The sequence below is a fragment of the Solanum tuberosum genome, unplaced genomic scaffold (genome assembly GCF_000226075.1).
Source record: "Solanum tuberosum cultivar DM 1-3 516 R44 unplaced genomic scaffold, SolTub_3.0 scf00069, whole genome shotgun sequence".
NCBI classification, from domain to species: Eukaryota; Viridiplantae; Streptophyta; class Magnoliopsida; order Solanales; family Solanaceae; genus Solanum; species Solanum tuberosum.
Window position 1 is genome coordinate 1,461,107 of NW_006238995.1, and position 15,318 is coordinate 1,476,424.

General features: G+C 34.9%; 1 protein-coding gene across 1 annotated transcript; it reads right to left on the bottom strand.

Moving 5' to 3' along the window:
- Positions 1 to 566: 566 nt before the first annotated feature.
- On the bottom strand, positions 567 to 5,049 carry LOC102581291 (uncharacterized). Its single transcript, XM_006345514.2, has 2 exons — positions 4,561 to 5,049; positions 567 to 1,368 (listed from the first exon to the last, which is right to left on the bottom strand). The coding sequence occupies exons 1-2, from the start codon at positions 4,863 to 4,865 to the stop codon at positions 894 to 896; spliced, it is 780 nt and encodes a 259-aa protein (XP_006345576.1). The 5' UTR covers positions 4,866 to 5,049; the 3' UTR covers positions 567 to 893.
- Positions 5,050 to 15,318: the final 10,269 nt, after the last annotated feature.

The following is a 15,318-nucleotide window of genomic DNA, read 5'->3' on the forward strand; positions in this document are numbered from 1 at the left end:
ATAGTTATTAACTCACCCACTTGTTATACCATCTGTGAAGAGTTCTAATAAGTATGGAGGTGTCATGCATGCTTTGGAAATATTTTTTAACAACAAACATATTCGATTTTGCAAAACCATTTATGTCACATGACTTCTTGTTAGAGGTCCACATCATCAAATTTAAACTGGTTAAATATTTAATTAAAATCAAAATGAAAATCCAAATCTATTAATGAGCGTAATTTTACAAAGAGTGTATCACTATAATAAATGTCGTAGATAAAATGTTGTTATAGAGAACGTAAAAAATTAATTTCGGAGAAAATCCGATCGTTATAGTAAAATGATGTTATAATGAGATTTGATTGTATTTGAAGTGAAATAATGACTTTGACTAACAAAAATTTCCACTTTTTTCAAGTGAAATTCATGTCCAAACAACAACAAAAAATGAAGTGGATCAACACTTCCTCAACCACTAGGTAATGTCTGCTGGGACCATTTTAGATTAGAAATAGCAGGATTGTGAACTCTCCAAAACTATTTTATGAGTTTGGATATCACAATTTCTATATAGGGAAATATTTCATTATAAATTGTGTTGAACATATTCAGCCAGATAATAACTGCAAACTCAGTAGTAAGATATACTATACAAAAATATACACCTGTAAAAATTTCTAGCCCAAGTCAGTAGCTGGAATTCAAAATGAAGAACAAAACACTGATAAGTAAAACCCAGAAAGACGAGAATGAACTCCAGATACGTAGAGCTGATCCTGAAAACGTTGTATATAATGTATATGAATAAATACCTATAGTTCTGATGCAAGTTTGCAACCCACCGCGAGGATTGATCAAAACTTTCAGCACTTTGTCACAATGCTGTTTCTTGCTGTGATTGTTCCTCTTCACCTCTCTTTAACAGAGACTGAAAATTGAACCAAGGCGATGTCTGTATCTGCAAATTTCGCCAAAGGCATTGTGTTAACAAAGTAAGGGAGTGAGATCTTAAAGAAAGTCGGCTTTGGCGTGGAGGGACGGCTAATATATCCAATTAATTCCTGTACAGCAAGTACATGGAACTTTGGGGGTCCCTTTAGTGCAATGTTGTGAACGCGGTGTTCATAAATCTTTCCATCTTTGTCTAGTTTATACTCTGAAGTGCCATCAAATCGACCACGGCTTTCCCATGGAACACGGGGAATGCCATGAACAGTCCATCGGATCATGATCATGCCTTCCACCGGCTGCCATACACTAACAATATCTATCCACAAAGCCCTAAAGAATATCCTGCCATGAAATCGTAAAGCCCAAAAGATCGATTTATAATTCTCAATGCCAGTAAAGGTGTTGAGGGGATCTTTGAAGACTATATCATCCCTGTAGAGAATAGAAGAACACCATCAAGAAATAGAAATATTATATCACGACAATAACAGCATCAATAACATTTGCACCTTAATCCCAAAGTAGTTGAGGTCACCTAATGAATCCTTTATGTTCATTCCGCTTTATTTGAGCCGGTTCCATTTCAGTATACATTATTTGTCTTGGTCATCTAAAACTAGAGGTTCACCAATCTCACCTTGTTACTACACTGACATACAAAACTAAAGAAATTGAAAAAACTACAGAATGACATAACTTCCATGCATAAAGGAACCTTTTGGATGCACCGAAAATAAAGTGATAAATTACTACTCCTCTACTGAATAAAATACATCTCTACACCCTAAAGCTTTCTTATTTCTTTCCTTCCAGGCAACACACATAAGGTCTAGCGGCCCCAAAACAACAGCACCAGCTGGCCATTACCTCTTTTATTGTGCCAAGCAACACCAAAAATACCGAACCAACATGAGAATTTCCCGCCAGTCTCAAAATTACCGGATGATGAATAAGGAGATGATCAATGTCTTCACCTGAATTCGTGCACATAAAGCACCAATTAACATAGGTAATATACCTCTTTGAAAGATTCTCAGCTGGCAAGATCACCCCTCTAATTGCTAACCAGGTAAAGAAACACACCTTTCTCATCTGCGAGATCCAAAACAACCTATACGGAAAGCAACCTCCTCCCTTTTCAAGAGTTTCTCATAATAGGACTTAACAAAGAACACCACATTATTTCACACCCTCCATCTCCCTACATCCTGAATATCCTCTGGTGCACTCTGTTTATGGAATAACTCGACCAAATTTTAAAATTCTGCAACCTGTAACTCGTGTAAAAGACTCCTAAATCTCAAATCCCAAGAAACTTCACCACCTTGTAATCTTTGGACTTATTGGACTGTCATAACCTTTTCGCATGATATCATGTAGATGTTTAGGAAAGTGATGCAAAAGTGTTGTCCCCATACCATGTGACCCCCAAAACTAAACCCGAAACAGAGACACAAAATATGTGGGATGCTTGATAATGTGCTCTTAATAAGTATTCCTTCCCATCTTTGGACAAGTGTATTTTCTGCCATCCTGCAAGTATCTTTTCAACACTACGTAGTGACATACTTCAAATTGTTTGAACCTCTTCAGACACACCTAGTGGCAAGCTAAGATAGGTAGTGAGAAGTTCCCCAACCTTACCATTCAACACCTATGCCAAAGCACTTTTTGAGGTTTATCTTTAGGCCTGACATTACCAGAAACCACGTTAGCATATGTCACAAGTTTTCCGACTGAGACTTGTCCACATCAGAAAAAACCCAAGTGTCATCCCTATTCGATTAAATGCTAGTCGCCCTTAGACCATCAAACCACTTCCTCTTTGAATAATCGACTATAAGAGTCTAGAATAGCCCCTTCTACGTCCTCATTTCCCCTCATGATGTTCAACCCCATTCACCTCCATAAATTTATGAAACTTTTCATTATATTTGCAAGCTAACCCTATGAAAAAATTGAAACTCCTTACTCCAATTACAAAGTTACATCGCTCTCAGCTTCTGTCACCAACCCTTTTTCCTCTCTTTATCACTCCCTCCCCTCTCTTCCTTCTTTAGTTCCCTCACCTCATTCATGATTTCCTTCATTTTCACCTTTACCCTTCCAAACACCTCCTCGTGCTACACTTTGAATTTTTTTTAGCATCTTCAACCTTTTCACTAATTTGGATGACAGACTTCCCGCCACTTTGTAGTTGTTCCATCATCCAGCCAACTATTATATCAATTATCAAAGTCCATCTCTCGTAGCCACATGTTTTCAAATATGAAGGTAGTTCTAGTGTTTTTCCTCTTCCTATCCTTGAGTTTATTTCTCTCAAGTCTAAACAGCCGATTCTGAGATGCAAGTATAGATTGAAAGCTACTAAAGGCATAGGCAATCTTCTTGCTGACTAAAGACTACAAAAGGGTAAGATGAGATCGAAGTTGAAGTATTAACTAAAAGAAGCACTTGCCCATAGGCCAGATGATGAGAACTAGAATTCTAGCTAGTGTACATAGAACCAGTTCAAGAAAAAGGAAGCTACTATCACTACAATTTCCCACAATGAAAAGACCGATAAAACAGCAAACAAAAAACACAGGATATTTCAACTAATTAACCTTGATCACAAATTAGTTAGGGTCAGGTACAAGAGTTTAAATAAACGAGAAGTTTCAACCTCCTGCACCAAAACTTGATTAATATTTTGTGTTCATCACCTGTAATCCCAACTCCCAAAATGTGTCTACAAAATTCTGTAGGATATTGTTATTGGGCACACTCGGTTGGTCACAACTTAAATTTTATTATTGCAAAGTAAGGATCTGCTTTGGCCTTATAGTTCTTACGCACAATTCTTCTTGCACTAACACTCTAGCAACTCTCTCTTATTTCCCACTCACTTGTTGCTTGCTAACTTGCTTTCTCTTACTTGGTTACAACTGAACTGACCACTTCTATTTATAGGTAGTGATGGATGGATCTAGTGAAAGATATTTACTATTCTCTTCTAGAATACTCCTCCTAGTTACGTTTGTCTAGAATCACTCTATAATTCTCATTCTAGAGTGCTCCTCCCAATTCTCTACAACTCTTTGACTATTCTAGATCCTTCATGAAATGACTTAGATATTAACTAAGTTGGTGATAAATTCTTAACACTCCCCCGTCGACACCAACTTAATTTATTCTTTGCATCCGTTGTGAGTGATTCATGAAACTCAACAAGCACCATGATATCCATGCCCTTTGAGGATCATAGCCTCTGTCAAATTACTCCTTCCCTACTCTTTAAAGCTTCTTCAAAGATAGTAATCTCTTTGATCTTGACCACCTCGACTAACACTGCATTTATATATTTGCCGTTTGGGCATTTCACCTTCTCGTTGAGGTTCAGAGCTAGCATTCCAATTACGAATTTGGCAAAACTCAATAGCTTGGCATAAACTGTATAAATATTTTATCAAAAACACAATAACTTTCTTGTTTTAGAACTTACAACCCATTAACTCAAAATACAGCTTCGTCTCTGTCAAACTCGTCTACTAATTTACTAGAGTTGGATATCTATGCCTTGCAAAACACATATACAGATAGAATTCAAACAAAATAGGATGTTTTTCAAAATAGAATTCTAACCTGTAGATATCAAAGTTCGGCTCCTTATAAAATAGCGCTGGAAACTCTTCTCTGAGAATCCGAATAGCAGAACCCGTATTCAGATAATAATTCCTCTTCTGCTCTTCCTCCTTATCAAGTTTCGAAGACGACATCGTATTAACCTTCAACGGAGCAGAATATTGTCCGTACAACAATCCAACATCCTCCAAATCCTTCACACTCGAACAGACCTTAACAACTCTTCTTCGTAGCACCAGTCTCTTTAGGTGTATTCGGCCGGCGGAGAAGGAAGAAATGTCCGGTGACGGCAAAAGAGTAGCCATATGATGACGTCAGGTTCCGGCGAAATTAGAGATGGTGAGTGAACATTTTAGTTTGTGTATAATTTTGGTGATGAAGAAGAAAGAAGAGAAATTGTATGCGAATATTCCAGAGAGATGGATTTTGTTTGGTAGCGGAGAAAATGAAAAATCTTATCGGAAAAAGACATAGCGCGGCTGAGAAGGAGGGAAATAAAAGGATAAGCTTTGTTAGGATAATTTGAAAAATTATGAATTCTATTGGTGGATGAAATTCAATATTCAACTATCAATATGTCTAATCAACATTATTAGGAGTTTTTCCTAAATTTGTTGTTTTCACATTTTTTCCCTGATTTGTATTTGTATTCATAAATATTACTCCCTCCGTTTCACAAAGATTGACCTCCTTTCCTTTTTAGTCAGTTTAAAAAAGAATGACCTCTTTTCTTTTTTGGTAACATTTTACTTTTTGTTTTCCACGTGGCATGTTTAAGACCACAAGATTAAGGGCAATTTTGTACATTTGACATAACTTTAATTTAGGACCACAAGATTCAAAAGTCTTCTTTATTTACTTAAACTCTGTGCCAAGTCAAACCAAGTCATTCTTTGTGAAACGGATGGAGTAACTCTTATATAGATATATTTTTTTGAGAACATATTCCTTAATTAGAAAATGTAGTTATTGGGGAGAAGTAATTAGACAAGACATGACACTGCTTCATATTACTCAAGACATGATTATAGATAGGAAAGAGTAATGGTCTCGTATTAGGATAGAAAATTAGTAGGGGTAGAGTGTTGTCTTGTCAAGGTGGTCTGTTGTCTGTTGTAGAACTGTTGAGTTTTAAAGGTGTGAATAGGAAGTGAAGGGTTGTGGTCTGTTGTTTGTTGTAGGACTGTTGGGTTTTAAAGGTGTGAATAGGAAGTGAAAAATTGTAACTCTCTTGAAGGGTTGTAACCTTTACGAAAGATTGTGTCTTCTCTAAAGGGTTTTGATCATTCGAAAGGTTGTGCATTTTCCAAGAGGTTGTGACATTTCTGAAAGGTTGTCTCTTTTCTAAGGGATTGTGACATTTCCGATAAGACACAATTAACACATTCTTATACTATACCCTTTGTTGGCTATAAATAGAAAGACTTTTTCTCATTTTTCCAGTATTGAATTCTTCCATTCTTTTGCATACATTTCTTACCAATAAAATCGATCTGTTGACACCTAATTTTGACCCTCCCCAGTAATAATTAATTTTTGAGTTTTAATTTCAAACGATTTAAAATAATTGATTTATAAAAATTCAAAATATGTTTCAAAATATTTTTTTTTAGAATTTTATTCACTTTTATAATATTTTAAATAATATAGATGCTTTCTATTGTTACGTATGTAACTAATATATTTTACAAATACTTGAAAACTATCTTGAAAATATTTCATTTATTTTTAACATTAAACACTTTACTAGTTTAATTTAGTTTGGATTATAGGTATGTTTTGAATTAATTAGTTTGATTAAGTCAATTATTTTATTTCATTAAGATTAAGAAGCTCGTTAATTAATTTTTACTAATTCGTTCTATTATTTTGTTAGCCGAGTTCGCCAATTTAATACAATTTAGCTAATTTTAATTTGAATTCGGTTACAATTATAGCTGCAAATTTGGCCATCTCCTATCTTGGTTTCCAATTCTTTAAGACCCAAAATGGGGCCATTTGCTTAGTCCAAAAGACTCCAGCAACCCATTTCAATTCTTCCCTTTTCTCCATTCAGCCCAAAACCTCTCCAGCCCATTTCTATCTCCAGCCGACCCACTCCTAAATCACCCGACCCGACCTACCTTTTCAACTCTAAAGAGACCTAGGAACAGACGTCTTCATCAGCAACAACGACAAATTCCAAACGGCCTCCTCACAGCTCCAAGTTTCCATCAAATTACACGGGAAAGCAACGACAACTTAACGTCTTGGGCAGAAGCCAGTGCGATTCCTTTGTCGTCTTCCCCCAACGTCTTTCTCCGACTCATACGTTCCAGCAGCAAAGAGGCATGCTTCAGTTCCTATTTCCTCTTCCGGAATGGGACGAAATTTCAGGGTAAAAGTATGTCTTCCCAAAATGGTGAAAGACTTTTAAGTTTGAATTTCGAATGGGCCTTGTCCTTATCCAAAAAATCTCCCGCCTATTCACCCTTTTTTACCCCAATTTCGCTGATAAATAGTTCCATATATGTGAGTCAGAGGACACACGAGAGAGAACGGGTGAAATTTGGGAATAGTGGATTTTACCTTTGAAAAACTCCTGGAGAACTCAGCTCCAAAGTTTCAGTAAGACTATTATTTAGGTTTTATTCGGATTCTGTTGGTGTGCTGCTCGAACCCCCAATTTGTGTGGTGGAATAGTCGAAATCAAGCTCGTATCTATCCCAATTCGCTGCTCATTAAAAGGTATACACCCCCCCACCCAACTCTTTTATTCACTTAGTTTTCGGTAGATGTTTGGGATTTGAGTTGTGTTAGGTGTGGGTCTGATGCGAGTGTTTGGGTCTAAATGATGGAAGGTCGATTCCTTGCTTGCAGCTATTCTTGAACTTTTCGAGTTGTATGTCGTATCTACTACTGTTTTGAGTCCTTGGGTTGTATTCGTCGCTGTTCATTTGGGTTATTTACTGATCATTTTTCCCAAGTTTATTTCGAAGTGAACACCTTATTTTCTTTCTCCAGATTGCATATGCCCTTGTTTCCAACTTTTCTCTGCAAGTTTGTCTTCTATTTTTCATCCTTTGCCTCTTAGATGTTGCATTTTGGAGTTTCGTATGCCATGTCATTTCTCGGAAACACTTAACCCTTATGCATCCTAAACTCTTTAACTCATTATCTTTAGATCCACATTTGATTTGATCGAGATAGGATTATTGTTTTAACTTGTCGAGTGTGGCTGCCTGCTTGTTTAAACTGTGGTTTTTTTTTTCTTTTCTTTATATTTCCAAAATCCGATCAGTCCTATCTCTATTTTAAAGTGAGTTATTTGGTTAGTCTCTTGCATGTTAAAACCAAGTTGTGATCAACAGGACAATTTCATAGTTGGCTATCATAAGCTTGAAGTATGATTGAACTGGTTTGATGCTAAGTCCGCATATTTGGAATTTTATTGTGTTAAGTTCTTCCTGTTTTTTTTATTAATCAATAATCTTTATACGATGTGGATTCGTCTTTAAGTATGATGTTTAAACTAGCGTATTGTTCCATATTTGGTAAAAAATAAATAAATTCGTGTTGAAGTAAACTAAGAGCATGTTGCTATCAATAGTCTTTGTTTGTCCCGCTTTGCTACGAGTTTCATGATCTCGAATTATAGAAGCTCATAATGTATCGCTAAGTGTTTATTCCCATAGTTGTCACTGCTTCTTTTGTTGGAAAGCTCCAATCTCTATTGCTTTTAATTATTTGGCTCTAATATGTTTTTAGATGATACAACATATGTCAAAATTTGGTTAATGCCTACACGGTTTCTTTTGTTAAGATTGAAGCTGAAAATAAATAAATAAATAAATGAATAAATAATTTTTTTTAAAAAATGATAATAATAAAATAAGTGGTAATAGCGAGATGAGTAATTTTCGTATTTGGGAGCTTGTTATTCTGAAAATGGACATATGTGTATGTAGGCGTGCATGAGCTTGTTAGTTAGAATTGCATATGATTATGGAATAAGCATGGTCTGCTGACTTCCCTTTATAGTAGAATAATAATGGGGTGTAGGGTATAACTTTTGTTTTGTTGAAAAAATACATATGATGTGAAGCATGATATTTAAGAAAGCTCATTGTGTTCTCATAATTATTTCTTGTCAATTGATCGCCATGTTATTTAACTTCAATTTATTCGTTTTGGTTTGGTTGAAATATATTTGAGTGTGTGCCCTCGAATGCATTATTGTTTCATAGTCGATGAATCTTGTTATCGTTTAGAGCTAAGGTTTGAAAGATCTTTTATTATTATTATTAGATACTAATTTTCGTTCTCTTCATTTGCATGTGAAATCTACCCGAGTTCACTACGAACTCCTAGCTTCTTCCCCGTATTTTGAGAGAGCCATATAGGCTCAAACGCCATTACTCGAGTCAACCAGCCATTAGAATCGACGTACAGGTCTCGGAGTCGAAAAAATATTAGAGCAGATTAGAGAATTGAAAAGATTGGGCCAAAGGCCCACTTTTAATTCCAAAATTGTATTTTGTTGGGCCTAAGCCCATTTAGTCGCTATTCTATATTTTGTTAGAAGCCTAGGACAGGTGGAAAACTGGGCCCAAGGCCCAAAGAAAAATATTTCTTTACGTTAGTTTAGGACAGATGCAAGTGACTCAAATGGGTCTAAGGCCCAAAACGAAATGGGCCCAAGTATTGGTCCAGGCGGACAGAAAACCAAACTTGGGCCCGAGTTTCTTTCCCTCTTTATTTTATTGTGTTTGCGTGCTTGATAATATTTGCCACTAATCTTAAAGTTGAAATATTCAAATCCCCGAAGGACGCTCATTTTGATTTAACAATTTAACTAAATTGTTCATCTCTTACTTAACTTAAACGGAAAAAAAATTTACAAAATACTTCGCTTAGATAATATTTCAACATTTCCCATTTTCCCCTTTAAAATAGTTCTAACTATAAAATAGTTCAAATTTTGCAAGTTAAGTTAAGTCGAATAAAATTTAGCCAAATAATTAATCGCCGAATAATCGCGTATTAGCGGGCATTTCGGGTGCTTTCAAATCCTTCCCGAAATGCTAATAAGAACCCTCGAACCCCCCTTAAGTATTTTCAATTGATTCCCTGTTTTAATCTATTGAAAATAAGTTTTTCTTGATTTTTTTCTTAAAAATTAAGTGGCGACTCTTAAACCAGTCCAAAATATATTTTCCTAATAAAACACGATCGATCATGTATGTGTGTGTAATCTCGTTGTTGTCTTTTTGAGTTCACTGAAACTATCAAATTAAAGTTTAAGGTGCTGCTACTTCTTTAATGGTTAATCTATTTTATCTTAGGAGGAATTAATCTACAACCACGGGTACTTGAGGGGATTAAATTTCTTAAGGACACACAATGGGTTCTGTGGGATCAGATAGTTCTTTGTTTTTTCTTTTCATCTCTTATTATTTCTGATTTGTTAATCTTAATACATGAGATAATAAGGACTAGCCATACCATGTAGTTCCCGTTATCCCGCATGTTGTTTAGTGTATTTGAATGATCCGGCTATTTTTTGTTGTTTTGTTTTTGAGGGTAGAGTTTACGGTACTTTTCTTATATCATTGTTATGCTTTCTTCCATTGTTTGCTTCTTCTTTTACTTGGATCTAATGAACTTGAACCGAGGGTCTTCCAAAAACAGCATCTCTACGTCCACGAGGTAATAGCAAGGTTTCCGTACACTATGCCCTCTCAGGATCCCACTTTAGAGAATTTCACTGAATATGCTATTGTTGTAATTAAAAAATATAATTGATATTGATAAATTCAGATGTCACGACTTCAATAAATCGCTTACTCTCATTCATTTTAAACACAGGATAGAAATGTATAAATTTCTTAAAAGATGGTGCGTAGATAACTTGTAGATGCAGGCTAATTATTTTGTCGAAGTAATATAAAATTATGGTATAGATTTTCTTTCTGAAAATTATTACAAGTAAATTGAACTTCTTTTTTACTTTGAATTTTGTATATTAGTTAACATACACAAAAAAAATAATTACGATACTCTATGACGTAACAGCGCAGACCCTAAGTATGTGGCGAAGAGATTTGGTTCACTTTTTTAAGTGGCACGTTCGAGCTCAAAAGGCCACAATTTCCTCCACGTGGATTGCAGTTATATGTCCACCAATTAGAATTGCAGTGGAATGAATAGAATTTCTCCGTCTTCAATCAGATATCTCGGATTTAAGCTTGAAGGTATGATAGAGAATGAACCTCAATAGAAAAGTATATACAGTAGTTTTTCATATAAAGTTATTGATTCTAGAGAATTAATAATACGGAGAACACAAAAAAATTTCAAGCACAACAAAATCGGAAGGCCCCTTCTTTCAAAGAGAGGAGGATGGGTTGTTCACATTTCATTTAATGGTCAGAGACGAATTAAAAGTTATGCATGTTGTGTCGTAATTTAACTAACCTTTAGAAAAATCACTTTTTGAAATGTTCTAAGCATAAAACAATTTGAGAAATACTTAGAAAAAAGTCGCCACTTAATTTTTTAAAGAAATTAAGAAAACTTATAATTTTCAAAGATTTAAACAGAAAAAATCATTTGAAAATACCAAAGAGGGTTCGGGGTTCAATTTACACTTCGAGAAGGGTTTAAGCATTCGAAGTGTCCGCTAACATGCGGTTGACCTGCGATTTGACTAAAATATATTTGACTATTTTTAGAAGAAAAAAAAAATATAAATAAATAAATAAATAAATAATGATTTAACATAAAAAATAATAACTTATAATATACTTGATTAAGAAAATAATTAAATAAATGATGCATTTTATTTCATTTTAGAGAAAGGGACCCAAAAATGAAACATTTGAATTACATTTGCAAGTGATTAGAATATTAATAAAATTAGATTAATTAGAATTTATTTAATTTATTTTGAAATAATAATTTAAACCAATTTAATAAATTAACGCATGAACATCATTTTGAATTAATTGACTAATCTTTTTTAGGAAAATGACTAAGTAAGTATTTCATTTTTATTAATTGAAAAAAGGCTTTTTGAAGTTATTTGGGAGAAACCTTAACTTGAAATAAATTTTTTACGAACTAAAAAAAAAAGGTGTTAAGTGAGAAACATTACGTAACGCTTCTTTTTAAGAAGAAAGAGTTTTAATTCAATTAATGATATAAAATCTTATTAGTAAAATAAATGAACACAATTAAAAAAAAAATTAAAAGTAAACCAACATAACAAAAAAATAACTCATCTTTTGGTGAATCTAATTAAGTTAATTAAGAATTATAAAGTTAGGGTTAAACGACAAACAATAAATAATCACAATTATATAATTAAAGAGTAAGGGAGAAATTGAATTTGGGCCCTTTTTGGGCCAAATTCGCTGCTACTATTGGGCTAAACCCAATTTCTGTTTTTTGTATACAGCTGGTGTATATCAGCGTGTGCATAGGCTCTTTTCACGTATCTCTTGCTTCCGAACACCTATATTTCACCTTAGCCCTGTATTTTGCATTTTTGACCGGTATATAAGTGTATACATCTGCATATAGCGTATATTGAATGTATATTGTCCATCTTAGGACTTTGTGAGGCTTGTATCTGGGTTTCCAGCCCTTTTGTTTTCGTTCTACTGCCTATAACCTGTTCCTCGGCTATTTTTGGACTCGATAAAGGTAAGCATAATCCCCGAAATGCAATGATAGGAGTGGAGTCCCCATGGACTCAAGCGGCATTTGCATATAACGGAAGGAAGAAGAAATATATTAGTACGATTCAAAGAAAAAAACTTTCATGACATAAGAAAATAACCATTTTTTACTTGGGATGGTAAAGAAGATAAAATAAACTCAAGTAAGGGAATTCGAAACAAAAGTGAACAAATGAAACAACTCTCAAGCATAACTATTCAAAACTTAAAATCAAAAGCACCTGCCATTTAAATATACTTCCCTTTCCCAGATAACAAAGAACATAAATAACATCAATTATAAATCTTTCTTAAGCTCAAATAACATCAAGAGATAGACGTGTTTAACGTACTAAGAAATGATTAAACCACAAAGATGAGCATACCAAACAAACATGACTATATGAAATGAGCAATATTGACCAGTTGGGAACAAGAAATGATTTTTTAGCACTTGTATTTTGGGCAGCAGCTTACTGCTAGTCTCAGTCCCTCTTTTAGAACATTATAACCATGATACACACTCTCCAGAAGCTATAAACAACAAGCAGAAAATTTTCTTTTTTTTTAAAAAAAAAAAAAACTTAAATCTGGGCAAAATGAAGACACGAGCATGAATCAAGCGGAACCAATTATTAAAGGACTATATCAAGATAAAAAAAGAGAAAATACGAACTATTGCATCCAATGCATAACAGACACAACAACATTCAATCTCCGTATTAACTAGCTTCGAGATTACGAAACAATACTAAAAAAAAAAACAATGAACCCAAGAGCATGTCTCATGCTTCAAACAACTAAGTCAATATTTAACTTGAAAACCAAACATTCCACTATCAAACTCAGCAGCAAGCTACAAATAACAGGGATGCAAGCTAAGAGAAAGACAGAAACAAACGAGAGCCCTAGTTCACAAACACAATATCAACTAAAATACTAGAATCAAAGACATTTACCTTTGAGAGAGCAGCGAAACAGGGGCGAGACGAGAAGCCACGGAGACGATTTCACCACCAAAAGGAGATTACAAAGACTCCTACAAATAAGCAGGGGAATCACACTATGATCACACTGACCTATTATCTGTTTTGAATATGTTTCGTATATATTTTACTTTCTTTTTTTTTGCTTGAGTTCTTTAGGTTCTTTTTCGTTCCCCCCAAAATCCCCCTTGAACAATGGAGAAGGAGGGGATATATATAGGCGGGGAAACTAGAGCTCGCAATTTGGAAGAGTCGGATGAATTTTTGGAGTAGCTTAGGGCAAAATCGTCAATCCGGATTCAATCCGTTTGAATTTTTTCTCCAAAGGGAGGGAAAGCTGCTGCTTGTATCAACTTTCAACCAAAATCCCCCAAAATTCGGATGAAAAGATCGAGGTGGGCGGCCGTTGCAGAGAAAGGTGTGGGAGTTGTTGGATATTGACGCGTGAGGTAGAAGAAAAATGCACACTGCTGCTGTTTGGTTCACGTGAGCTGCTGGATTCGCGTGGAAGAAGGAGATGCGGCGCGTAGAGGGCTTGCTGGACTCGGGTCACACTTTGAGGGCTGCGATAGTGGACTGTTTCTCACATTTTCTAGGTTCTGCTCGTTGTATTGAGGAAGAAGAACGAGAGTATAGGGGTACTGGGTTGGTTTGGTATGTTGTTGCTGTATGTATTGTAATGTTGTTAGAATTGGGCTGATTTGGAAAGGAAATGGGAGTGGGCTGGGAATTAGTGGGAAAAAAGGGAAATTGGTAAGCTGAAAGTAATGGGCCTGGTTTAAATAGGCCCAAGTTGGGTCTGAAAAATGGGTTTAAAGTGAGGTTAAAAGGGTTGGATCTTGGAGTTTAAGAAATAGTCAAATTGAGTTAAAGTAACAAATTCGGCTAAAAATCTAAGTAAGACGAATTAATATAAATCAATCAATGAGCTTCTTAATGTTAACAAAAATAAAATCATTAACTTAATTAGAAACTAATCGACTCAAAAATATAAACTATCAATTAAACTAATTAACCAAATATTTAAATAAAACTAAAAACATTATATTTTTGAGACAATTTTCGAACATCCATAAAATGTACTAATTATATATAAATATATATATTATCTTAAATAAATAAATAATAATAATAAAAATACAAAATGACAAAATTACTTGAAAAAAGTTTCGGATTTTTTTCTTAAAGTCAAATATTTTAAATCATTTGAAATTTAAGAAGCTCGATGATTAATATAGTTCAAAATTGGGTGTCAACAACTGTCCCTCGTTTGACTTGGATTGATGAAAGAAATTCGAGGCAAATGAAATTGACAAATCCAATTTTGACCGACCACATTTTCATCTTTCAGAAAAGAGTTTTCTGGTAGGGACTTTAGGAATTATGATCGAACCACGGAAATGGGTTTTCTACATATCTCATGCTATATGAGAATTCAGGCCACTTGTAGTTCGATACGCTTGATTTAACGCGCGATTCAAAAGAGCTCAAAAGTCATCCCGATATCGAATTATGAAGAGACCAGAATGCTCGGGAATAAGATTTGAGAGTGAAAGTTGGAATACAGCCGAGTTTTCAATATTGATTCCGCCTACATATCCCTCCGCTTAGGAAATCAGGCTGCTTGTAGTTCGACTCAATCGGTTGAAAAGGAAACCTATTATGCAAGACATTTTTTGGTTCTGGAGGAGTGACAAGTGAGTCGAGTATGAAAAAGAGGCTTGCAACCTTTTAGCCATGAATGTGGTGCATTTCACACTCATAAGTAAGAACTTACACGGACATAATTTCCAAAGCTCTTGGTACATTGTCACTCAGATTGGAAATTTGCTTCCGGTGAACCCAAAATTTTTCGGATGCGAAATTGAAACTATGAAACCTAAAGAAAAACCCACATGCCTTCTGATAGGGGTGTGGTTTGATTGTGGTGGAAGTCGCTCCTCAGCTCGCGTCCTAAGAGTTTGACACCCCTTTTTTAGACTATGTCCCAGTTCGCTGCAAAGAAAAAGTTCCACGTTGTGCTGCATCCTTTTTTATGTCGTCCGCACCTGTGGTTTGCTTTGAGAATTCAT